Raw genomic sequence first — 27857 nt, 5'->3', positions numbered from 1 at the left:
AATAACAACCCAATTCCCTAATCTCCGCATACAATGAATTTACCTAAGCCTTTGTTCCATTGAAGAAAAAATGCATGAACAGTACTCAATACTCTAGTTCGAAGAAGTTCTATGTACACGAAGATGGTGTTTCATTTCAGTGGAAGAAATGTGACATGAGAAGTAACATTTCAGTTCTACAATGCTCTGATATAAGTGAAACACAATAAAATTTTCAGCAAAATTGAAGATACGTTCTTATAATTCTACTGTGTGCCAAACAAGATTGAGCGGGTCTATCAAAGCACACATCACTAATCCTCTCCCGATGAAATCTTGACCAATAAGACCAACTGTTTGAATTACAATTTGGGGCCATGGGTTCATGATTCTGACAATATTTCTCAGAACTAAATTCCAATTCAGAGTATGAGTTAACTAAACAAAGGGCGGCGCAGTGGTTAGCACCGCAGTCTCACAGCTCCAGCGACCCGGGTTCAATTCTGGGTACTGCCTGTGTGGAGTTTGCAAGTTCTCCCTGTGTCTGCGTGGGTTTTCGCTGGGTGCTCTGGTTTCCTCCCACCACCAAAAGACTTGCAGGTTGATAGGTAAATTGGCCATTATAAATTGCTCCTAGTATAGGTAGGTGGTCGGAGAATATAGGGACAGGTGGGGATGTGGTAGGAATATGGGATTAGAGAAGGATTAGTATAAATGGGTGGTTGATGGTCGGCACAGACTCGGTGGGCCAAAGGGCCTGTTTCAGTGCTGTATCTCTAAATAAAAAATAAAAATAGCTTGACATCCTTTCATAGATCTGGATAGCTATGGGTGATCCAGAATTAAATTTTCCACCATTGAGGAGGAAAATATGTTTGTATTTACCACACAGAATCTTAATAAGCTTGGTGAAAATTTCTAGACAATCAACTGTAATGTGCATTATAGATATATAGCTGGAAAAGTTTCATTCCAGTGGATTATTGTTGTGCTTTTGTCATCACTGGAGAAACCTTTCCTATTTGGATCCAAAATTGTCAATTTATTTGCCAAAAATGTTTTGATCTCAAAAGTTGCTCTGAGGGAGGATGCCGGTACATCACTAGAATGTTAAAGTCCCTGTTGAAAGTATCCACTGTGATGTTCTTCAGCAAAAGTACTGAGCAAATTATCAGATGAAATTTTCAATGCTCTGTCATCAAATCGTCATGTATTGCTGACATTACTCGTTTATGTATCTCAAAGGACATAATATACTAACTAATCTTTTACTATTTTCACAAAGAAATAGCTGAAAATTATAGGGATGCTGTGTGGGCAGACCGCAATCTTTCAACTATTGTCATTTCATTTCAGATACACTTTATAAATATTCTAAACATTTTAATAATCAGCTTGACTTCAGAATTACTCATTTATTTAACAATGATTTTCATCATCTGATTATCCTGGTATTTTTATGCATTAACATTATAATTTTCCAAAAAGGACCAAAGTTCCATTTACAAAATTATGCCATTTGCCTCCTGGGTGATATACACATTCTGCACTGTAACCAAAATGTTTTACAAATTCCTTACACATATTTACACAATGCTTCATCAACTGCACACTTGAAATCCTGCAATTTGCTACAGTACTTTTTAAAAAATGTATAACTATTGCTACTCATCAAAAGCTAAATGTAATTTGAGAATTTTACGATATTGCACATTGTGTCAGATGACTGTTCCTTGATATTACCACCCATTTTTGTTTTTTAATAACCGTGGTTAGATAAACTGATAGACATTATTGGTCAAAGGACTGCAGAAAGGGAGAAATTAGATATCTGCTATTTTGAGTAATATAATACTTTGAACAATTACAGAAGCAGTTGGAGAGAAAAACAAATTGCCAAGATTACAAAAATGCAACCTAAAAACCACCTTGAGGTTAAAAGAAAAAAGTCTATGAAAATGATTAATAAAACAATGAAACATTTCTAGGCAAAGAATGTATACTGCTACAGAAAATCTACTCACCAATGCATCACATAAAAAAAAAAACCCTGATTAAACTGTGCTTGTGAAAATATATTTCTATAATGAAAAGCAACATAACTTGTGCTTGTGATCTCCTACTGCAACACTTAGAGATGACCGATCTCTGTGGGATAATTTATCCTTTCTAATGAATGTATATTGAAAAAAGGCTGAGGATAGAGTTTAAAGCAAATATTGGAAAGGAAAGAAATCTCTAAGCTAAGATGGGTAAATGCTAGTCATCAACTATCAGACTGTTTCACTAAGAGGAGTGCCTCGACTGAAAAGTTGTCAACTGTTCTAGAAGGAGGATATCTTGCTATATAATGTTTGGGAATCTGATTTTTTTTTTAATATATACTTGTCTGTAAATATATTTTATTTTTCTTAAATGAAAGGGAATCTTATATTGAAAATGCTGGTCCCTTTAATTAAACAGGACTCATTTCCGTGTTAATAGAGAGCAGGTGATGCTCATTATAATTTTGTATTTAAGAGCTGGGTTTTTGGCCAGTGGGGGAGTTGCCTCAGGACAGAGTTAGTCCAGAGGGAAAGAGTGGGAACTGACATTTGGACTGAACTATGAATTGCCAAGGAAACAGTTGTGGATTAGACTGTCATCAGCTTTCTCATTTGAGTGAATGGATATCTGCCTGTTTTAACATACTAGACTAATACCTGGGATGGGTGGGTTGTCTTATGAGGAAAGATTGGACAGGCTAGGCTTGTATCCGCTTGAGTTTAGAAGAGTAAGAGGTGACTTGATTGAAACATAAGATCCTGAGGGGTCTTGACAGGGTGGATGTGGAAAGGATGTTTCCCCTTGTGGGAGAATCTAGAACTAGGGGTCACTGTTTAAAAATAAGGGGTCGCCCTTAAGACAGAGATGAGGAGAAATGTTTTCTCTCAGAGGGTCGTGAGTTTTTGCTTCCACTGCCTTTTGAGGAAGAGTAATCCAGAGTCTTTGCATATGCTTGATAAGCAAGGGGGTGAAAGGTTATCAAGGGTAGGCAGGAATATGGAATTGAGGTTATAATCAGATCAGCCATGATCTTGTTGAATGACAGAGCAGGCTTGAGGGGCTGAGTGGCCTACTCCTAATTCATATGCTCATAAGGAGACCAAAACTGTACACCGTACTCCAGATGAGGTCTCCCCAATGCCCTGTATAAGTGTTGCAAAACTTCCTTAGTTTTATATTCCATTCCCCTTGCAATAAATGTCAACATTCCATTTGCCTTCCTAATCACTTGCTGTACCTGCATACTAACTTTTTGTGTTTCATGCACCAGGACACCCAGATCCCTCTGTGCTGTAGAGCTCTACAATCTCTCTCCATTTAAATAATCTGATTTCTATTCTTCCTGCCAAAGTTGACAAATTCACTTTTTCCCACATTATACTCCATCTGCCAAATTTTTGCCCACTCACTTAACCTATCTATATCCCTTTGCAGCCTCCTTATGTCCTCTTCACAATTTACTCTCCTACCTATCTTTGTGTCATCAGCAAATTTAGCAACCACACATTCTGTCCCTTCATCCAAGTCATTGATGTAGATTGTAAATAGTTGAGGCCCCAGCACTGCTCCCTGTGGTACTCCACTAGTTACAGCTTGCCAACCTGAAAATGCCCCATTTATCCCTACTCAATGCTTTCTGTCAGCTAACCGATCCTCTTTCCATGCTAATATGTTACCCCCTACACCATGAGCTCTTATTTTGTGTACTCACCTTTGATGTGGCACTTTATCAAATGCCTTTTGGAAATCCAAGTGCACCACATCTACAGGTTCCCCTTTATCCACCTCACATATTACAGACTGTGCGCAAGATTCAGAAGCCTATCATCCCTTTCACTTGGGCCAGACATTTGGCCAGAGTTGAATTTGTCCTTCACTGTTTTCCAGGATGCTCCTGCTCGGTGATCCCCTGCCCTGGGGGGTGCTGCAAATCTCATTTCCCCAGGTCCAAAACTAACAATGAAAGCAGCTGCTCAAATGGTGCATAGTCGGCTCAAACCAACTGCCACACTCCACACGAGCTCTGCAGGTCTCCTACAGGTCATACACGTCAGACAATCACAGGGCTTTGATTGATGATCCAGGACTGTGTAACACATGGACGTAAATACAACCCCCCCACCCCCCCCCACCCATGATCCTCCACTAGGAATGTAACTTCAAGACTGATTCACTGCAAACTCTTGAGTCCCCAAAATGCATCACAGAATGAGAGCCTGATACAGCACAGAAAGAGGACATTTGGCCCATCGTGTCTGCGCTGGGTCTTTCGAGATAACCAATTCTAAAGGGGTTGCAGGATCAGAGGGACCTGGGTGTTTGTGTATTAATCATTGCAGATGGCAGGACAGGTTGAGAGCAGTTAATAAAGCATACAATATCCTGGGCTTTATTAATAGGGGCATAGAGTACAAGAACAAGGAAGTTACGTTGACCTTGTTCAACCTCAGCTGGAGTATTGCATCGAGTTCTGGGCGCCAGACTTGAGGAAAGATGTGAAGGCATTGGAGAGAGTACAGAAAAGATTCATGAGAATGGTCCAGGGATGAGGAATTTCAGTTATGAAGATAGATTGGAGAAGTTAGGACTGTGTTCCTTGGAGGAGAAGACTGAGAGGTGATTTGATAGAGATATTCAAAATCATGAGGGGTCTGGACAGAGTAGATAGAGAGAAACTGTTCTCAGAGGGCACCGATTTAAAGTTCTGATGAAGGGTCACTGACCTGAAACGTTAACTCTGCTTCTCTCTCCACAGATGCTGCCAGACCTGCTGAGTATTTCCAGCTTTTCTTGTTTGTGTTACAGATTTAAAGTATTTGGTAAGAGAAGCAAAAGTGACATGAGGAAAATTTTTTTCACATAGCGAGTGGTTAAGGTCTGGAACGCACTGCCTGAAAACGTGGTGGAGGCAGGTTCAATTGAAGCATTCAAAAGGGAATTAGACAGTTATATGAAAAGGAAGAATGTGCAGGGTTACAGGAAGAAGGCAGGCGAATGGAACGGAGGGAACTGCTCATTTGGAAAGCCAGTGCAGACACGATGGGCCGAATGTCCTCCTTCTGCACTGTAACAATTCTATAATTCAATTAGTCCCACTCCCCCTGCACTTTCCCCATAGCCATGTGAACCTTTCCCCTTTGAATATTTCTCCAATTCCCCTTTAGAAAGTTCCTATTGAATCTGCTTCCACCGCCCTTTCAGACAGTGCATTCCAGATCACAACAATTCACTGCAAAATAAAACATTTCTCCTCATCTCTCTGGTTCTTTTGCCAATTATCTTAAATTTATACCCTCTGGTTAATGACCTTTCTGCTACTGGGAACAGTTCCTCCTTATTTATTCCGTCTCAACCATCCATGATTTTGAACACCTTGATTAAATCTCTCCTTAACTTTCTCTGCTCCAAGGAGAACAATCCCAATTTCTCCAGCCTCTCCACATTAACTGAAGTTCCTCATCCCTGGAACCATTTAGTAAATTTCCTCTGCTCCATCTCCTCGGCCTTGACCTCCTTCCTGAAGTGTGATGCCCAGAATTGGACACAATACTCCAGCTGGGGTCAAACCAGTGATTTATTAAGATTTAGCATAACCTCATTGCTTTTATACTCTCTGCCTTGGTTTATAAAACCTAGGATCCTATGTTTAACAGCCTTCTCAACTTGTCCTGTATCTTCCCTGATTTGTGAACATACGCTCCCAGGTCTCTCTGTTCCTGAACCCCTTTATAATTGTACCATTTAGTTTATATTGTCTCTCCTCATTCTTTTTTCCAAAATGTATCACTTCACACCTCTCTGTGTTAAATTGAATCTGCCATGTGTTTGCCCATTTCACCAGCCTGTCCTCCTGAAGCCTGTTACTATACTCCTCACTGTTTACTACATTTCTAAGTTTCATGTCATCTGCAGACTTGAAAATAATACCCCGTATACCCACGTCCAGGCCATCAATATATATCAAAGAGCAGTGGCCCCCAACACAGAACCCTGGGGAACACCACTGTATATTTCCCTCCAGTCTGAAAAACAACTGTTCACCACTAGTGTGGAGAGAGAAACAGAGTTAATGGACTGGATTTTAAGAGCCCACTGCAATCTCAGCAGCAAGCTCAAAAAAATGAGCGGGATGCACGCCAAAGAGTTGCCACAATCTCCCGTGCAACGGTTCATTTAAATAGCCAGGGCGGCCCACCCCCCACCCCACTCCCAGTCACATGGGGGTGTGGGCTGTCCGTCCCCGGCAATGGCATCAACTGCCTGTGCGTAGGCGCTGCCGCCATTTTTAAAGGGGGCACCCAGCCCTATCAGCACATTGACATTTTTAAAGAGGTAACCCCCCCCCCCCAGAATTAAGTAAATACATTTATAATGCCCCTTTCCCACTCTTCCACCCACCCCCCCCCCCCACCCATAACAATTAAATTACTTATTTTCCCCTCCCCCACCCCCCCAAAACACTTACATTTTACATCTGACCCTCGACCCGCAACCTGCACAAAATTTAAGGTTCAACCCTTCCCACCATCCCCTACACCCATTACATTTGTTTGACCCCAAAGCACCCCTCCCACTGCACTGATAAACTTACCTCCTCCCCACTCCTTACCCGTATGGTACCATGTTTCCCCGGGCGAGGATCTGAATTTTGCATTTTGGGAGGACTAACAAGGCAAGGGAATATACAATGGATGGTAGGACCCTAGGAAGTACAGAGGGTCAGAGGGACCTTGGTGTACTTGTCTATAGATCACTGAAGACAGCAGCACAGGTAGATAAGGTGGTTAGGAAGGCATATGGGATACTTGCCTTTATTAGCTGAGGCATGGAATATAAGAGCAGGGAGGTTATGATGGAGCTGTATAAAACGCTAGTTAGGCCACAGCTGGAGTACTGTGTACAGTTCTGGTCACCACACTATAGGAAGGATGTGATTGCACTGGAGAGGGTGCAGAGGAGATTCACCAGGATGTTGCCTGGGCTGGAGCATTTCAGCTATGAAGAGAGACTGGATAGACTGGGGTTGTTTTCCTTAGAACAGAGAAGGCTGAGGGGGACATGATTGAGGTGCACAAAATTATGGGGGGCATTGATGGGTTAGATAGGAAGAAACTTTTTCCCTTAGCGGAGGGGTCAATAACCATAGATTTAAGGTAAGGGGCAGGAGGTTTAGAAGGGATTTGAGGAAAAATCTTTTCACCCAGAGGGTGGTTGGAATCTGGAATGCACTGCCTGAATGGGTGGTAGAGGCAGGAACCCTCAACATTTATTGACCCCTCCACGAAGGGAAAAAGTTTCTTCCTATCTAACCCATCAATGCCCCTCATAATTTTGTACCTCAATCATGTCCCCCTCAGCCTTCTCTGTTCTAAGGAAAACAACCCTAGCCTATCCAGTCTCTCTCTTCATAGCTGAAATGCTCCAGCCCAGGCAACATCCTGGTGAATCTATTTAGATGAGTATTTGAAACGCCATAGCAGACAAGGCTACAGGCCAAGTGCTGGAAAATGGGATTCACTTAGTTAGGTGCTTGATGGCCGGCACAGACACGATGGGCTGAAGGGCCTGTTTCTGTGCTGTATAACTCTATGAAGGCACAGGAGTGCCAGCTGCCACGCCGAAGATAGTGGTGGATCCTGAAGATCACAGGTAAGTCTATGTAAATTTATTAATATAATTCATTCGAATATTTAAATTGAGGTCCCATTGGCCAGCGGCAAGAATCCGCCATGAAGCCTCGCCACCCGCCAGGAGGATTGGCCGGGTCCTCCTGGCGTCGAGTTCCATGGCAGGCCTCATCTTCAGGGACCCCCCCCCCCCACTCCCCGCCACAGAACCCAATGCTTGGGGAGGAGCAAGATCCAGCTCAATGTTTCAGGTCTGTGACCTTTCATTTAGAACCGTTCTGATGAAAGGTCACAGACCTGAAACGTTAACTGTTTCTCTCTCCACAGATGCTGAGAATTTCCAGCAATTTCTGTTTTTTATTTCAGATTTCCAGCATCCGCAGTATTTTTCTTTTATGTTAGTGTTCACCTGTTTGCTTTCTGTCTCTTAGCCAATTTTGTATCCATGCTGTCACTGTCCCTTAATCCCATTGGCTTGAACAAGCCTGTTATATGTACTTTATCAAATGCCTTTTGAAAATCCTGATACACATCAACTATTTACACTCATCAAACTCTCTCTGTTACTTCAGCATAGGATTCAATTAATTTAGTCAAATACAATTTGTCGTTATAAATCTACGCTGACTGTCATTTATTAATCCTATGATTTATCAACAATCAGCATTCATGCATCAAAATGGGGTGCATGGTATTCCAGAATATCCTTGCTCTCTGTATTTTAGTGCCCGTGAGCCTGGAGTGCCTGATTAACTCAAAGTATCAGGCAGGAAAGTAGAGTTGAAGCAGAAGATTAACTGTGACCTTATTGAAAGGCGGAGCAGGCTTGAAGGGCTGAATGGCCTACTGCTCCCATTTCTTGTGTTATTCTAATTGTGGCATGTCGATCCAGAAATAAACCTGCACTGTGATTTTATCTAATCTTGCAGATGTGATGAAAACAAAGTTTGCTTCAGATAATTAATATTCTTCATCCTTGAGGATGGCATTTACCAAAATGTCAGTGTTTTTAAATCACTATTAATGAAGTGATATATTTGGAGTGGGATGTCATAGATTAGAAGCTATTACAGGGTATGAGGAGGGATTAAGGCAAAACTGTAGGGATTACTGAACAAATAATACTACATGAGAGCTTTTTAAATGACATTTATAAAATAAATTGTACAAGTAGAAAATCTAATGTAATGTAAGAGGCATTAAGTTATGTGGCCTCTTGTTATCTAGTTACAAAACTCGTTTTTCATAAAATGTTAAATGTACAAAATGTCAGAGTGTGGGATGTGTTCCCAGCTCTAACATCTCCTGTGTTGGAATCTCAGTCTCAGCCACTCAGCATGGGAGACACATTACTGGTCCTCTATCTCCCAGCAACTCAGTGTGGATTTATAAAGGGTATGCCACGCCCGACAAATCTGAATACATTTTTTTTGAAGAGGTGACTAAAGTGGACAGGGGAATGTCTATGGATGTTATTTACATGGACTTCCAGAAAGCATTTGATAAAGTCCCTCATAAGAGACTGTTAGCTAAAACTGAAGCTCACGGAATTCTAGGCATATTATTGACCTAGTTGGGATAATGGCTGAGTGGCAGAGACTGAAAGTAGGGATAAAGGGCAGATACTCTAATTAGCAGGATGCGACCAGTGGTGTCCCACAACTGTCTGTGTTGCAGCCTCAGCTGCTCCCTGTATTTATTTATAGCTTAGATGATGGGATAGAAAGTCACATAACCAAGTTTGCTGATAACACAAAGATAGGTGGCATTGTAAACCGTGTAGATGGAAAGATAAAATTACAAAGAGACATTAACTGATTAAGTGAATGGGTAAAACTGTGGCAAATGGATTTCAATGTAGGCAAATGTGCGTTCATCCACTTTAAACCTAAGAAGGATAGAACAGGGAACTTTCTAAATGGTGAAAAGCTGGAAACAGTGGAGGTCCAAAGAGACTTGGAGATCCAGGTACACAGATCATTAAAATGTCATGAATAGGTACAGAAAATAATCAAAAAAGCTCATGGAATGCTGACCTTTATATATCAAGGACTAGAATACAATGGGGTAGAAGTCATGCTTCAGCTATACAAAGCCCCGGTTAGACTACACCTGGGGCTGTATTTTACTGGCCCCTCGATGCCGCAGGCCGTGACACGGGGACCGGTAAGATGCTGCAGAGAGAGGCCCGCTTCTCCCCGCGATGTAGAGAAGGGCCCACTGCATATTATCGGGACCTCGTTGCAGCCCCCCTTCCACAGGCAGCAGCACCATAATTAGGATATGGTAAACAGTAATTACCTTTGCTGATTATGCAGCCCGCTGCCTCTCCACTGACACTTCCGGATTTTTTGCTGAACAGGAGGACGTCACGCGCCATCTTGTTCACAACTGGAAAAGCCAGCGGGTCCTCAGAGGCAAAGGTTGTCGCCAGCGAAGGTAAGTCCTGTTACTCAGGGGTCTCACTCTACATTCTGAAACATAGAAAATAGGAGCAGGAATAGGTCATTCGGCCCTTCGAGCCTGCTCCGCCATTCATTATGATCATGGCTGATCATCCAACTCAGTAACCTGTTCCTGCTTTCCCCCCATACCCTTTGATCTCTTTTGCCCCAAGAGTTATATCTAACTCCTTCTTGAACACATACGATGTTTTGGCCTCAACTGCTTTCTGTGGTAGTGAATTCCACAGGCTCACCACTCTCTGGGTGAAGAAATTTCTCCTCATCTCAGTCCTGAAAGGTTTACCCCGTATCCTTAGACTATGACCCCTGGTTCTAGACTCCCCCACCATCGGGAACATCCTTCCTGCATCTACCCTGTCAAGTCCTGTTAGAATTTTATAGGTTTCTATGAGATCCCCCCCTCACTCTTCTGAACGCCAGTGAATATAATCCTAACCGTCTCAATCTCACCTCATACGTCAGTCCCGCCATCCCAGGAATCAGTCTTGTAAACCTTCGCTGCACTCCCTCTATAGCAAGAACATCCTTCCTCAGATAAGGAGACCAAAACTGCACACAATATTCCAGGTGTGGCCTCACCAAGGCCCTGTATAATTGCAACAAGACCTCTCTGCTCCTGTACTCGAACCCTCTCGCTATGAAGGCCAACATACCATTTGCCCTTTTTACCGCCTGTTGCACCTGCATGCTTACCTTCAGCGACTGGTGTACGAGAACACCCAGGTCTTGTTGCATATTCCCCTCTCTCAGTTTCTCGCCGTTCAGATAATAATCTGCCTTCCTGTTTTTGCTACCAAAGTGGATAACCTCACATTTATCCACATTATACTGCATCTGCCCACTCACTCAACTTGCCCAAATCACCCTGAAGCCTCTCTGCATCCTCCTCACAACTCGCCCTCCCACCCAGTTTTGTGTCATCTGCAAATTTGGAGAAAGGGAGGGGGTCGGGGATTACTGAAGGGAAAGCTCTGCTGGCATGAAGGGAGATACTGTGTACCATCCCTCCATTAACAGTGTATGCTCTATGTTTGAGGGGGCAATGGCACACTAGGCACCCTGTGTGTGGGGAGGGAGCCGGAAAGGGCAGGAGCATTAAGGTTGTATGGATGGTGGGGGCAATCGATTTCAGCTGGTAGGATCTTGATGTGGTCATGCTGTACCACTCTGAATGTTGGCCAATGCCACGGCACGCCACATAGTTGATCCCGGAAAGCAGCTGATGTACCCGTCAACACCAATCCCTGCCCTGTTAGGAACCTTTTGAATACATGCAGGGTTCAACTTTATTTATCATATGGAAATTGGTATGGTTCGTCCTACATTGTGTGATCCTCTGCATGTGAGGATCCGTATGCACCAGAGGCAATATCAACAGGCAAGTACGATCCACATAGAGGCCCCTGGTCATGAGCTGCAGCCCCCAAGGGGAGTTCACCATTACGTTTGCCGTGCATCTACAGGCTCCACATGACATGCCATCAGATGTCAGAGCACCAGTGTCAGAGAAGATTGTGCATATGGAGAGGGTGGTGACACGTCTCTGTGCCCTGCTCAAGGATGACCTGCAGCCCATGGGCTCCGATGGACATCCTATGCTTTTGTTCCTCATAGTGGCAGCGGTTCTCAAGCCTGACACCTCTGCAGCCTTTTAGGGGCCCAACAGCGACCTTAGTGGGGTCACACAGTCAGCACTACACCGCTGCATCAGGGAGGTCACCAATGCCCTGCACTGGAGGGCCAGTGAGGATGTCCACTTCAGGACAGACAGTCACAGCCAGGCCCAGAGGGCCATCGGTTTCGGCACCATTGCCGGAGAACCATAGGTTGTAATGTTCATAGACTGCACTCATGTGGCCATCAGGCCTCCCGCCAGGCTACCACCTGCAGACGTCACCATTAAAGGAGCCTCTCAATCTCGGTGAAGCTGGTATGTGATCACCGCAGATGCTTGCAGCGAATGTGTGACCACTTCTCAGGCAGCTGCCATAACACCTGGATCTTGTGCCAGTCCCGGCTGCCACCGCTATTCGCTGAACTGGCTCAGATGGAGGGGTGGCTTCTTGGAGATAAGGGCTATCATTTGTAGTCATGGGTCCCGACACCACTGAGAGACTCTACCACTGCTGCAGAGGAGAGATACAACACCAGCCACTCAGCTACATGAGCCACCACTGAGCAGGAGATCAGCATGGTGAAAGAGCACCTCCAATGCCTTGATGGATAGGGTGATGCTCTGTACTACGGGCTGAAAAGGCCAGCTCCTTTCTTTGCTGCTCTGCACAATTACGCATCCAATAGGGGCCAGGCCTGGCATGATGAGGAGAGACATAAATAGGATTCCTCCTCGGACTAAGAGGACGCTGAGGACCTACAATATGAAAGACGCATGGGAGGGCAGATGGCACCCAGGCTCTGCACGCAGGGCTAGCAGTGTGCGAGGGATGTACGGCAGTGGCTTATCAGACAAAGGCTGTCTGCTCCATAGGAACCAACATGAGTTCTGCAAACCACACATCACCCTCACTCACCTGCTGTGTACCAGTCCACATCTGCAGCATCCCTGTGTAAACCATTAGAGGCAGCAGCTGACTGAGCCAATGTCTATGTCACTGAGTCTGTGGATTTGCTCATGTGTAATGGTGGCATGGCAATGTTAATGCATACGTTGGCTCTTCTGAAGGGCTAACGGTGTAAAGGGATGTGACATTGGTGCTACATACTGGCACACATCATTCACAGAGAAAAGGACACACATGTTGGTGAGGAACATTGAGTGAAAGATGTATTTACATTGCTGTGACACCCATGCATTCCCATTTGTGTCAGTGTGTTCTCTGTAAACCTCTAATATCTTTTATGGTCTATTTAAGTCTCACGTCCTGGAATGTGCAAAATTAAGATTATTCACCCAGGTGCGGCACGCCTACAAGAAGGAATGTTACACTTGAGTGGGAGAAGAGGATCACAACTTGACAGGACACTGGGACACAGCAGGGAAAGTGCTGGGGTCACTCAGCAGGTCAGGCAGCATCTGTGGAGAGAGAAGCAAAGTTAACTTTCAGGTCTGTAAACTTGGTCAAGTTAACTCTGCTTCTCTCTGCACAGATGCTGCCTGACCTGCTGGATTTCTGCAGCACTTTCTGTTTTGCTGCCAGATTGACAGCAGCCCCACTCTTCAGCAGTCAGGTAAGTATTTCTTTGACAACTGTCAGGAAGCAGGTGCTGGGGTGTTTAAAATAGAGCCCCAGCACCTGCCGCACAACAGTCAAAAACTCTCTCACTGCGCTGAATGTCCCGCCTCTCCCCACGTAATATGGGGGTGGGGTGGGGGGGGCCTCTATGGAAATGAACCCTAAGATTAATATCATGGGGGCTTGGTGGCCAGCGAATGCGGGCGTCACGCTGAGTTCAAAGGGCCCCTGGAGTTACTGTGAGCAGTTCTGGACACCACACCTTAGAAAGGATGTACTGGCCTCAGAGTAAGTGCAGCATTTTTGAACTAGTGCGAAGGGAGGACTGACAGAGGCTTCATTTGGCATCTCATCCAAAGGTACTGACCCTCCGACAGTGCAGCACTCCCTCAGTACTGACCCTCCGACAGTGCAGCGCTCCCTCAGTACTGACCCTCCGAAAGTGCAGCGCTCCCTCAGTACTGACCCTCCGACAGTGCAGCGCTCCCTCAGTACTGCCCCTCCGACAGTGCAGCGCTCCCTCAGTACTGCCCCTCCGACAGTGCAGCGCTCCCTCAGTACTGCCCCTCCGACAGTGCAGCACTCCCTCAGTACTGCCCCTCCGACAGTGCAGCACTCCCTCAGTACTGCCCCTCCGACAGTGCAGCGCTCCCTCAGTACTGCCCCTCCGACAGTGCAGCGCTCCCTCAGTACTGCCCCTCCGACAGTGCAGCACTCCCTCAGTACTGCCCCTCCGACAGTGCAGCGCTCCCTCAGTACTGCCCCTCCGACAGTGCAGCACTCCCTCAGTACTGCCCCTCCGACAGTGCAGCACTCCCTCAGTACTGCCCCTCCGACAGTGCAGCGCTCCCTCAGTACTGCCCCTCCGACAGTGCAGCGCTCCCTCAGTACTAACCCTCCGACAGGAGGGTGGAATGTGAAATTTCCTGGGAATTGGGACATGAGCTCTTTTCCAGTCCCACACATTAAGAGTAAGAAAGCAGGCTGGCAGCAGAGTCATTTCCCTCCTTTTCACATTCATTCATGAGGTGTCCGTGTCACTGGCCAGGCCAGCATTTATTGCCCATCCCTAATTGCCCTTGAGAAGGTGGTGATGAGCTGCCTTCTTGAACCGCTGCAGTCCATGTGGTGTAGGTACACCCACAGTGCTGTTAGGAAGGGAGTTCCAGGATTTTGACCCAGCGACAGTGAAGGAACGGCGATATAGTTCCAAGTCCGGATGGTGTGTAGAGGAGAGATTGGAGTCGATAAATGTGATGCTCACTATATAGTGTTGATAATTTATGAATCTCTATGGGGTCAATTTCCATCTCTGATGCCTAGGAGATAATCTGTCTGAGTGATATCCTGTCTGTAAAACAGTGGTTACAAAAGGTGCTATTTTAACCGAGTGTCTCACTGGTCTGAATTTCCTCCGTATGGCTCCCGATCCACTGCTGTACATTTGGTGCAAATTCGTCAGAAACCTGTTTGTGTCAGATTGAGAGCCCCTGAGAAAATTCATCCCAATGGTGCATTGGGTATCAGAACTTCAATCGAATGTAACATTCTGCTGCTGCTGGCTGGTTGATTATTTAAAATGAGAAGGATAAAGAATCTGATCTCTGCTGCCCATCTCACTTTTTAAAGATATTTATTGGTCTCTGACAGACTCTCAATTCAGCCAATAAACATTCAACAACTACATTAATTATTCCCAGGTCCTCACCTTCACAGAGAACTCCTTGTTAAAGGGAGCTCAGTGAGGATTTGATCTTAATTTAGTCCCACAATAGAATACAGATAAACTGCACTGTTCTTGGAAAAATAAATATGGAATAATGTGGGAAGTTTGGGAATTCTATTCTCATAAACCACACAATATCCTGATTTTTGTCCTCAGAACCTCTTGCCTATATTACAGATTTAAACTCCCTCCAGAATGATAAACATGACCAACATTCAGGTGCGAAATACCACCTTCAATCATTAATAGCCTTGCATTTAGAAAGCTGTTTAATGAGATTACCCCAACTCCGGCTAATCCTGCCTGGAATCTTGAGAAAGATTACCTCGTGACAGAATGAGAACACTTATGTGATTGATGATCGGGGACTCGGGGGAAGTCGCTGATTTGCCTGATTATTTAGATTCCAACTGCATACTAGAGGGTCAGGCTTGTTCCTCTCAGCCACTCTGCTCCCTCTCAGTCCGTTCCGCTGCTACTCTCAGCCACTCTGCTCTGGGGAGTGGCTGAATGAAGACAAATACTTCCTGAGTTTGGAGGAAAGCCATTTCCCAGATGCCCTGACTTATCTCTGGATGAAATCAATGACCTCGATCACAATGAGAACACGTCAGTGTTTGTAGATTTTATCAGCTCTGTGGGTTTCATTGGCCAAATGCTATTGTCTTGTTTCATCTTTTCTTATCTTTGAGGAATTGAGGAGCAAAAATAAAGATTTACACCCACAAAAGCATAAAGAAATCAGTGTCCAAATTTGACCCAGAGATGGGTTTCTGAACTCAGCTCCTCTCCATCACTACAACCGTCTATTTCTGCCTCCATTACATCATCAGTCTCTGCTCCGCCTCAGCTCTCCAGCTGCCTCCCAAATCCACTCCCATCTTTCCTGGAATTTTATGTTTGACTCTCTCCAATATTACTGCTCCTGTCACAGTACCAAAACTGCTCTTATCAAAGTCACAAATAACATCCTGTGTGACAAAGATAAACTTTCCCTCCATGACCTGTCTGCAGCCTTTGACACGGTTGACCACACCATCCTCCTGCAACACATCTCCACTGTCGTCCAGCTGGGTGGGACTGCTCTCACCTGCTTCCATTATTTTCTATCTAATTATAGCCAGAGAATCACTTACAATGGCCCCTCTTCCTACTCCCACATCATCACCTCTGGTGTCCTCCAAGGATCTATCCTTGGCTCCCTCCTATTTCTCATCTACATGCTGCCCCTTGGTGACATTATCCGAAGGCACAGTGTTAGTTTTCACATGTACACTGACGACACCCAGCTCTACCTCACCACCACCTCTCTCCACTCCTCCAACGATGCCAAACTATCAGAATGTTTATCCAACATCCAGTACTGAATGAACAGAAATTTCCTCCAATTAAATATTGTGAAGACTGAAGCCATTGTTTTTGTTGTCCGCTCCAAACTCCATTCCCTAACTATTGACTTCATCCCTCTCCCTGTCAACAGTCTGAAAGTGCAGCACTCCCTCAGTACTGACCCTCCGACAGTGCAGCACTCCCTCAGTACTGACCCTCCGACAGTGCAGCACTCACTCAGTACTGACCCTCCGACAGTGCAGCACTCCCTCAGTACTGACCCTCTGACAGTGCAACACTCCCTCAGTACTGACCCTCCGACAGTGCAGCACTCCCTCAGTACTGACCCTCCGACAGTGCAGCACTCCCTCAGTACTGACCCTCCGACAGTGCAGCACTCCCTCAGTACTGACCCTCCGACAGTGCAGCACTCCCTCAGTACTGACCCTCCGACAGTGCAACACTCCCTCAGTACTGACCCTCCGACAGTGCAGCACTCCCTCAGTACTGACCCTCCGACAGTGCAGCACTCCCTCAGTACTGACCCTCTGACAGTGCAACACTCCCTCAGTACTGACCCTCCGACAGTGCAGCACTCCCTCAGTACTGACCCTCCGACAGTGCAGCACTCCCTCAGTACTGACCCTCCGACAGTGCAGCACTCCCTCAGTACTGATCCTCCGACAGTGCAGCACTCCCTCAGTACTGATCCTCCGACAGTGCAGCACTCCCTCAGTACTGATCCTCCGACAGTGCAGCGCTCCCTCAGTACTGATCCTCCGACAGTGCAGCGCTCCCTCAGTACTGATCCTCCGACAGTGCAGGACTCCCTCAGTACTGACCCTCCGACAGTGCAGCGCTCCCTCGGTACTGATCCTCCGACAGTGCAGGACTCCCTCAGTACTGATCCTCCGACAGTGCAGGACTCCCTCAGTACTGATCCTCCGACAGTGCAGCGCTCCCTCAGTACTGACCCTCCGACAGTGCAGGACTCCCTCAGTACTGACCCTCCGACAGTGCAGCGCTCCCTCGGTACTGATCCTCCGACAGTGCAGGACTCCCTCAGTACTGATCCTCCGACAGTGCAGGACTCCCTCGGTACTGATCCTCCGACAGTGCAGGACTCCCTCAGTACTGATCCTCCGACAGTGCAGCACTCCCTCAGTACTGATCCTCTGACAGTGCAGCCCTCCCTCAGTACTGCCCCTCTGACAGTGCAGCGCTCCCTCAGTACTGCCCCTCTGACAGTGCAGCGCTCCCTCAGTACTGCCCCTCTGACAGTGCAGCACTCCCTCAGTACTGATCCTCCGACAGTGCAGCACTCCCTCAGTACTGATCCTCCGACAGTGCAGCACTCCCTCAGTACTGCCCCTCTGACAGTGCAGCGCTCCCTCAGTACCGACCCTCTGACAGTGCAGCACTCCCTCAGTACTGACCCTCTGACTGTGCAGCACTCCCTCAGTATTGCAGTAATTACTTTGATTACGGACTCTGTCTTGAACCTGCCAACTTCTGATTTGAAGCCTTGCAGCCTCCCTGACTGATCAGCTGGGAGCATTCTAAATGAAAGGGTGAAGGTGGGGAGCAGTGCGGCAGGGGATGGTGGAGAGGTTGGGGGGAATACAGGGAAACAGATAACACTCTATCGCGTCAGGTTAGAATTGATGACTCTTTCATCAGCACTCCATCCAGTGACTGGCCTTTTATTGGTTAATGCCTCAAGTTGTTCAAGGCTTGTTAATACCCTCAGTGTCCTGTCACTGAGCGCAGCACACATTCTATACGCTGGGATTATTGGATGAAATCGAAGATTAGTGTGGACTACCCAGTACTAGCATCACCATCTCCCTGTCCGCACTGTGTGCTTCCTGCTCACTGGAGATCATCCTGACCTGTCAGCTCATCGTCTTAAACTGCTCAATAACACAAATAAAAAATTAAAGTAAGCCCTCAGTATGACACTGCATCTGGAAGACATTGTCTGCACTCAGCTGAAGCTATTTTACTGGTTGAATATTGGTTAAAAATGTAAGGGTCTGTCTGCAAATAGCCAGATTAATTCATTATTTTTAGGAAAAGTGTGTAAATAGCTGGAATATAGAATAATGTAAAAGCTGGTGAGTCTGCTGCTGCTTTTTACTTTAAGCAGTATGGCTTTTTGTTTCACCAAGCTTGTTGGTACAGTAAGTGCTGGTGAGGTGGGGCATTAATTTAAAAACTAACAAAATAATTAAATTAATAGTTAATTACAACACATTAAGGATGGCAGGGCAGGTGATGTGTTGCAGCTACAGTATGTGGGAGCTGGTGGACGGCAGTGTGATCCATGGCAAACACGTCTGCAGTAAGTGTCTGCAGCTCGAGGAGCTTCGGCTCAGAGTCAGTGAGCTGGAGTCCGAGCTTCAGACACTGCAATACATCAGGGAGGGGGAAAGTTACCTGGACACATTGTTTCAGGAGGTCGTCACACCCCTTAGGATAGGGTCTTCTGATTTGGTCAGTGATCAGGGACAGGAGGGTGTGACTGTGAGTGAGGCAGGTAAGGGGATCAAGAAGGTAGAAGTGGAGGAGCCTCAGCCTTTGCAATTGTCCAACAGATCTGAGGTTCTTTCAGCTTGTATGGATGAGAGTGAAGGTGACAGGGTGGATGAGCAAACTGATCATGGCACCATGTTACAGGAAGCCATTCAAGTAGGGGAGTAAATAGGAATGTAGTGGTAGTAGGGGACAGTATGGTCAGGGGGATAGACGGTTCTCTGAAGCCAAGAGCAGGAGTCCAGAAGGCTGTGTTTATTGCCCGGTGCCAGTGTTCGGATCATCTGCTTAGGACTTGAGATGAATTTGCAGTGTGAGAGGGAGGATCCAGTTGTCGTGGTCCACATGGGTACCAGCGACATAGATAGGACTAGGAAAGAGGTCCTGCATATGAAGTATAAACAGCTAGGGGCTAAATTAAAAAGCAGAACCTCAAAGGTAATAATCTCTGGGTTATTACCTGAGCCATGAGCACATTGGTGTAGGGTAAATAAGATTGGAGAGTTAAATGCGTGTCTGAAAAATTGGTGTGGGAGAAATGGGTTTCAATTAATGGAGCACTGGCACCAGTACTGGGGAAAGTGGGAGCTGTACCATTGGGATGGTCTACACCTGAACCGTGCTGGGACCAGGGTTCTGGTGAGTTGTATAACTAGAGCAGTAGAGAGGGCTTTAAACTTAATAGTGGGGGTGAGGGATCAAGTGAGGGAAGACGTGATAAATTAAAGAGAAAGGAGAAGGCAAGAGGCCAAGGCAGCAATAAGAGTAATGATAATCAGAGTGTGGCAGAAAGGGACAGAATGTACAAAATTAAGAGTGTGCAAGCAATGAAGGCTCTGTATTTGAACACGCGTAGCATTCGTAATAAAACAGATGAACTGATAGCTGAAATAGAAATAAATATGTACGATCTGATCGCCATTACAGAGATCCCATGGATGCAGGATGACAAAGGCTGGGACCTGAATATTCAAGGGTACATGACATTTCAGAAGGACAGGAAACGAGGAAAAGGTGCAGGGGTAGCTCTGTTAATTAAGGATGACATTAGTACAATAGAGAGAGGTGACCTTAGTTCTAAAAATCAAAATGTAGCATCAGTTTGAGTAGAAGTAAGTTATGGTAATAATCATGGGTGATTATAATCTACATATAAATTGGATGAATCAGATTGGCAAAAGTAGCCTGGAGGATGAGTTCATGGAGTGTTTTCAGGAGAGTTTCTTAGAGCAGCCGTTCTAGAGCCAACCAGAGAGCAGGCTACTCTAGATCTGGTAATGTGTAATGAGACAGGATTAATTAATGACCTCATAGCAAAGGCAGCCCTAGGTAGCAGTGATCACAACATGATTGAATTTTTCATTCAGTTTGAGGGTGAGAAGAGCGAGTCTAAGACTTCTGTTTTAAACTTAAATAAGGGTAATTATGAGGGTTTGAAGACCGGACTGGCTAAAGTAAACTGGGAAATGAGGTGTAAGGGATAGGTCAGTAGAGATGCAGTGGCAGACATTTAAGGAGATATTTCATAACACTCAGCAAAGATCCAATCCAGTGAGAGAGAGACTCTAGGGGAAGGACAAACCATCCGTGGCTAACGGAGAAAGTTAAAGATAGTATCAAATTGAAGGAAAAAGCATACAATTCAGCAAAGAGTAGTGACCGGTCAGAAGATTGGACAGAATATAACAAACAGCAAAGAATGACTCAAAGAATAAGAGAGAGAAATCAGAGTACGAGAGAAAGCTAGCTAGAAATGTAAAAACAGATAGTAAGAATTTCTACAGGGATTTAAAAAGGAAATGTGTAAGTCAAGTGAGTGTTGGTCCTCTGGAGAGTGAGTCTGGGGAGATAATAATGGAAAATAAGGAAATGGCGGAGGAATTTAACATATTTTCTGGATCTGTCTTCACTGTAGAGGATACAAATAACATCCCAGAAATAATAGTGAATCAAGAGTTGAAAAGGAGGGAGGAACTTAAAACAATTGCCATCACCAGGGAAAGGGTACTGAAAAAAGTATTGGAACTAAAAGCTGACAAGTCCCCAGGTTCTGATGGACTTCATCCTAGGGTCTTTAAAGAAGTGGCTGCTGAGATATTGGTTTTAATTTTCCAAAATTCCCTAGATTCTGGAAAGGTCCAGTTTGGAAAATAGCGAATGTAACTCCACTATTCAAGAAAGGAGGAAGACAGAAAGCAGGAAAATACAGGCTCATGAGCTTAACATCTGTCAGAGGGAAAATTTTGGAATCTATTATTAAGGAGATTATAGCAGGTCATTTCGGACATTTCAATGCAATCAGGCAGAGCCAACATGGTTTGTGAAAGGGAAATAGTGTTTGACCTAATTTATTAGAGTTCTTAGAGGAAGTAACAAACAACATGGATAAGCAGGAACCTGTAGTTTGGTGTACTTGGATTTCCTGAATGCATTTGACAAGGTGCCGCATCAAAGGTTACTAAACAAAATAAAAGCCTATGGTATAGGGGGTAAAATATTAGCATGGATAGAGGATTGGTTAGCTAACAGGAAGCAGAGTGTAAGGTTAAAGGGATCATTTTCGGGTTGGCAAGCTGTAACAAGTGATGTGTCACAGGAATCAGTGCTGGGGCTTCAATTATTTACAATCTATATCAATGACTTGGATGAAGGGACAGAATGTACGGTTGCTAAATTTTCTGATGACAGAAAGATAGGTAGGAAAGTAAGTTGTGAAGAGGACAGAAGGAATCTGCAAAGGGATATGGATAGGTTAAGTGAGTGGGCAAAGATTTGACAGATGGAGTATAATGTGGGAAAATGTGAACTTGTCCACTTTGGCAGGAAGAATAGAAAAGCAATATATTATTTAAATGGAGAGCGATTGCAGAACTCTGAGATGCAGAGGGATCTGGATGTCCGAGTACATGAAATGTTAGTATGCAGGTACAGCAAGTGATTAAGAAGGCAAATGCAATGTTATTTATTGTAAGGTGAATGTAATATAAAAGTAGAGATGTTTTGCTGCAGTTGTACAGGGCATTGGTGAGACCACATATAGAGTATTGTGTACAGTTTTGGTCTCCTTACTTAAGAAAGGATATAATTGCATTGGAAACAGTTCAGAGAAGGTTCAATCGACTGATTCCTGGGATGAAGGAGTTATCTAATGAGGAAAGCTTGGACAGGTTGGAGTTTAGAAGGATGAGAGGTGATCTGATTGAAACAATTAAGATCCTGAGGAGACTTGACAGGGTGGATGCTAAAAGGATGTTTCCCCTTGTGGGAGAGACTAAAACTAGGGGGCAGAGTTTTTAAAAAAGGGGTCTCCCATTTAGGACAGAGATGAGGAGAATTTTTTTTTCTCAGAGGGTCGAGAGTCTGTGGAACTCTCTTCATCGGAGAGCAGTGGAAGCAGGGTCATTGAATGTTTTTAAAGCAGAGGTAGACAGATTCTTGACAAACAAGGGAGTCAAAGGGTATCGGGGAGAGGTAGGAAAGTGTAGTTGTGTCCACAAACAAATCAGCCATGAATTTACACAATGGCGGAGCAGTCTGCAGGGGCTGAGTAGTCTTCTCCTGCTCCTAGTTCGTATGTTCATATGTAACAGGAGCTGATATCTTTAATACCGACTTTCTGCAGGTCTGTAGGTGGGGATTTCATCCAGAAACTGGTGAGTAGATGCTTAGTCCTGTGTCCAATTATCACCCTCGGTTCAAACAGCTATGTTTCTTATTTGTAGAATCCTCCACTGAGATTCTACCAATTGTATCAGGAAGGATATTTCATCTTCCGTGATTCCCTTTTCCCAAAGTGCAGGACTTTTCTTTGCACTGAACTGTATCTGTCCCACACCTGCCCACTCTGCGAATTTCTGTCCTTCTGCAATTTCCTGCATTCTTTCTTGTTTGATACACTCCCAAATTTGATTTCATCCAGAAAATGTGTTGGTATCCAAATCATTTTTTTTAAATAAAAAACTAAAGATATCCTAACCTAAACCCTTAGGGGTTATGAGTACTCAATAACATCTTGCATTTACATAGTGCCTTTAGCAGAATAGTACATGCCAAGGCACTTTTCAGAAGCGAAAATCAGACAAAAATCTATATAGAGCCATATAAGGAGATATTATGCCAGGTGACCAAAAGTTTAGTCATAGAGGTAGATTTTAAGGAGCATCTTAAAGGAGGAGAGAGAGGCAGAGAGGTTTAGGGAGGGAATTCCAGAGCTTAGGGCCCAGGCAGCTGAAGGCACGGCCACCAATGGTTGAGCAATTAAAATCAGGGATGCTCAAAAAGACAAAATTGGAGGAGCGCAAAGATGTCGGAGGGTTGTAGGACTGGAGGAGATTACAGAGATAGGGAGGGTTGTAGGGCTGGAGGAGGTTACAGAGATAGGGAGGTTGTAGGGGCTGGAGGAGGTTACAGAGATAGGGAGGGTTGTAGGGCTGGAGGAGGTTACAGAGATAGGGAGGGTTGTAGGGCTGGAGGAGGTTACAGAGATAGGGAGGTTGTAGGGGCTGGGTGAGGTTACAGAGATAGTGAGGGTTGTAGGGCTCGAGGAGGTTACAGAGTTAGGGAGGGTTGTAGGGCTCGAGGAGGTTACAGAGATAGGGAGGGTTGTAGGGGCTGGAGGAGGTTACAGAGATAGGGAGGTTGTAGGGGCTGGAGGAGGTTACAGAGATAGGGAGGGTTGTAGGGGCTGGAGGAGGTTACAGAGATAGGGAGGGTTGTAGGGCTGGAGGAGGTTACAGAGATAGGGAGGGTTGTAGGGGCTGGAGGAGGTTACAGAGATAGGGAGGTTGTAGGGGCTGGAGGAGGTTACAGAGATAGGGAGGGTTGTAGGGGCTGGAGGAGGTTACAGAGATAGGGAGGGTTGTAGGGGCTGGAGGAGGTTACAGAGATAGGGAGGGTTGTAGGGCTCGAGGAGGTTACAGAGATAGGGAGGTTGTAGGGGCTGGAGGAGTTTACAGAGATAGGGAGGGTTGTAGGGGCTGGAGGAGGTTACAGAGATAGGGAGGTTGTAGGGGCTGGAGGAGGTTACAGAGATAGGGAGGGTTGTAGGGCTGGAGGAGGTTACAGAGATGGGGAGGGGTGAGAGATTTGAGAATGAGGGTAAGAATTTATAAATTGGAGGTGGTGCCAGACTGGAAGTCGATGTAAATCAGTCAGCGCGGGGGTGATGGGTGATCAGGACTTGGTGGGGTCGGGATACTGGAAGCAGAGTTTTGGATAAGCTCAGTTTGAAAATGAAGCCCAAGGTTTAAGGTTCAAGTGCAGATCTTTGAGTTTCAATGGGATACAGTCAAGTGTTCACACCCTGAAATCCATCACCTCCACTGAGAATGATTTACACAAAGGAATTGATTGACTCTGATTTGACTGGAGCTGATGTTAATATAGTGTTGTTTCCCTCCCAGAATCTATGAATATTACAAATAACAAGATGTCCAGTTTCCTCTCGCAGCTTGCTAAATGAGAGAAATCAGGTGAGAATATTAAAATAAATGTTATAAATATTGTTGCAGTAAATTTATTAAAGGAACATTTAATAAATCACTGGCTCGGCCTCAGCTGGAGTATTGTGTCCAGTTCCGGGCTCCGCACTTTAGGAAGGATGTCGTGGCCTTGGAGAGGGGGCGGAGGAGATTTACTGGAATGGTCCCAGGGACGAGGGACTTCAGTTACATGGAGAGACTGGAGAAGCTGGGATTGTTCTCCTTCGAGTAGAGAAGGTTAAGGGGAGATTTAATCGAGGTGTTCAAAATCATCAATGGTTTTGACAGAGTAAATAAGGAGAAACTGTTTCCAGTGACAGGAGGGTCAGTAACCAGAGGGACACAGATTTAACATGATTGACAAAAAAAAACCAGAGGGGAGATGAGGAGAATTCTTTTTACACAGTGAGTTGTTGTGATCTGGAACGCGCTGCCTGAAAGTGGGGTGGAAGCAGATTCAATAGTAACTTTCAAAAGGGAATTGGAGAAATATTCAAAGGGGAAAACTTTTCAGCTATGGGGGAAAGAGCAGGAGACTGGAACTAATTGGATAGCTCTTTCAAAGAGCCGATGCAGGCACGATGGGCAGAATGGCCTCTTTCTGTGCTGTAATATTCTACTTTGAATGCATCACCGGAACCAATTGAAATTTTCCGTGGTCTCAAGCAGGACTGGAGGAAAAGAATTTAAACAGTCACAATGGAATGAAACATAACTCGCTGACAGACACAGTTGCAACAGATGTAGATTCCAACAGGACAGAGACTCACCTACAACAATGGGCAATACTTTCATTGCTTTGCGTTCTCTTCCATTGATTTTTGCACGCTTCCTTCTGTTCGCTGGGTGTGACTGAACATACTTGACTTCTGAAAAAGTTACGGTCTGTATGGACCGGTCCATGCACTGTTTCGATAAATCACAGTCTGACTTTGGAAAGAGATGCAGTTCTTCCCGTTTGACAAGTGTCGGGCTTCGTTCTATTAGTGGAGGAGGACTCTGTGGCTCCGAGGAGTCCCCATTAATCTTCCTGAACCCGTGCAAGTTATGCCTTAGCTTGCGTTTCCGTGCTTCCTCCCATCGTCTGAGGCCCCGGAACATTCCGCAATACAAGAGCAGCATAATTGGGCAGGGCAGAAAGAAGGAGCAAACAGAGGAGTAAATGATGTAATTGTTATCCTCTAATTGGCACACAGTCTGATCTCGGCCAGGAACATTGTTCAGGCCAAACACAATCGGTGAGGCAACAGCAAACGCCAAGACCCAGGTCAGGGAAATCAGGACAATCTGCCGAAGATCAATGTGTTTCCTGTTGTAATTCAGTGGGATCAACACAGCGATAAACCTGAGAGAGGGGAGAGAGAAACAGTCGTGCTGGGTGAAGCTGGCACCAAACAGGGTCCTCTCTAATATTCAGTACCTACGAAAATACCAGCAATTCTGGTGGTGATATTAACGCAGTCAAACATTCCCCGGTGTTATTACTTATCAAAACAGGTTCACTAAAATAATGCTGTACTGTATGAATGGTATCATCAGTGGAGGGGGATATTGGGCAGTGTGTATAATGGCAGTCTGAATATTCAGTTGCAGGTGTTGGTCCAGCTACAGATACCCTGGGATATTGGAGTATTGGGAGTGACTGGGCACAACACTGCACACCTCTGCTACTGAAACCTCCACCACACCTTGTCACCACCAGATTCGACTCTTCCAATCCTTTCCTGACTGGTCTCTCATCTTACACCCTCTATAAATTTCAGCTGCATGTATCCCAACTCACACTGAGACGTGTTCACCCGTCACCCCCTGTGCTCAATAATCTACACTGGTTCCCTGTCCAGCAATGCCACAATTTTAAAATTCTCATCCTTGTTTTCAAATCCCTTCATGGCCTCGCCCCTCTCTACTGAGGGAGTGCTGCACTGTTAGAGGGTCAGTACTGAGGGAGTGCTGCACTGTTAGAGGGTCAGTGCTGAGGGAGTGCTGCACTGTTAGAGGGTCAGTACTGAGGGAGTGCTGCACTGTCGGAGGGTCAGTAATGAGGGAATGCTGCACCGTTAGAGGGTCAGTACTGAGGGAGTGCTGCACTGTCGGAGGGTCAGTACTGAGGCAGTGCCGTACTGTCGGAGGGTCAGTAATGAGGGAGTGCTGCACCGTTAGAGGGTCAGTACTGAGGGAGTGCTGCACTGTCGGAGGGTCAGTACTGAGGCAGTGCCGCACTGTCGGAGGGTCAGTAATGAGGAAGCGCTGCACGATTGGAGGATCAGTACTGAGGGAGTGCTGCACTGTCGGAGGGTCAGTACTGAGGGAGTGCCGCACTGTCGGAGGGTCAGCACTGAGGGAGTGCTGCACTGTCGGGGGGTCAGTACTGAGGGAGTGTTGCACTGTCAGAGGGTCAGTACTGAGGGAGTGCCGCACTGTCGGAGGGTCAGTAATGAGGAAGCGCTGCACTGTCAGAGGGTCAGTACTGAGGGAGTGCTGCACTGTCGGGGGGTCAGTACTGAGGGAGTGCTGCACTGTCAGAGGGTCAGTACTGAGGGAGTGCTGCACTGTCGGAGGGTCAGTACTGAGGGAGTGCTGCACTGTCGGGGGGTCAGTACTGAGGCAGTGCCGCACTGTCGGGGGGTCAGTACTGAGGGAGTGCCGCACTGTCGGGGGGTCAGCACTGAGGGAGTGCTGCACTGTCGGGGGGTCAGTACTGAGGGAGTGCTGCACTGTCAGAGGGTCAGTACTGAGGGAGTGCTGCACTGTCGGAGGTTCAGTACTGAGGGAGTGCTGCACTGTCGGAGGGTCAGTACTGAGGGAGTGCTGCACTGTTAGAGGGTCAGTACTGAGGGAGTGCTGCACTGTCGGAGGGTCAGTACTGAGGGAGTGCTGCACTGTCGGGGGGTCAGTACTGAGGGAGCGCTGCACTTTCAGAGGGTCAGTACTGAGGGAGCGCTGCACTGTCAGAGGGTCAGTACTGAGGGAGTGCTGCACTGTCGGGGGGTCAGTACTGAGGGACTGCTACACTGTCAGAGGCTCAGTACTGAGGGAGCGCTGCACTGTCAGAGGGTCAGTACTGAGGGAGTGCTGCACTGTCGGAGGGTCAGTACTGAGGGAGCACTGCACTGTCGGAGGGTCAGTACTGAGGGAGTGCTGCACTGATGGAGGTGCCATCTTTTTGACGAGATGTTAAACCAACTCCCCGTGTGCCTTTCCACTTGGACAAAAAGTTCCCATGGGCACTATTTGAAGAAGAGCAGGGGAGCTCTGGTCAATATTTTTCCCTCAACCAACATCACTGAAACATTTTATTTGCTCATTATCACATTGCTGTTTGTGGGATCTTGCTCTGCACTGCTGCATTTCCTATCGTTCAACATGGAGTACACTTCAGAAGGACTTCATTGGTTGTGAACCTTTGGAAATTTGTGAGGTCATCAAAAGCACTCTCGAAATTGAAGTCCTTGTCAGCAGGTGTTTTGGATTTA

At 45.9% G+C, this 27857-nt stretch overlaps 1 protein-coding gene across 1 annotated transcript in view; it reads right to left on the bottom strand.

The window, feature by feature from the left end:
- The window catches only part of LOC137377361 (D(4) dopamine receptor-like), a 76018-nt gene that overhangs the window by 13673 nt on the left and 34488 nt on the right, over window positions 1-27857 (bottom strand). The window contains exon 3 of the mRNA XM_068046960.1: window positions 25152-25726. Coding sequence (XP_067903061.1) covers window positions 25152-25726 — 575 coding nt within the window. The remainder of the gene's footprint in view (window positions 1-25151; window positions 25727-27857) is intronic.

This window comes from Heterodontus francisci, chromosome 14 (genome assembly GCF_036365525.1).
Source record: "Heterodontus francisci isolate sHetFra1 chromosome 14, sHetFra1.hap1, whole genome shotgun sequence".
NCBI lineage: Eukaryota > Metazoa > Chordata > Chondrichthyes > Heterodontiformes > Heterodontidae > Heterodontus > Heterodontus francisci.
Note: the sequence above shows the minus strand (reverse complement) of the source record. Positions and strands in the feature narration are given on the sequence as shown.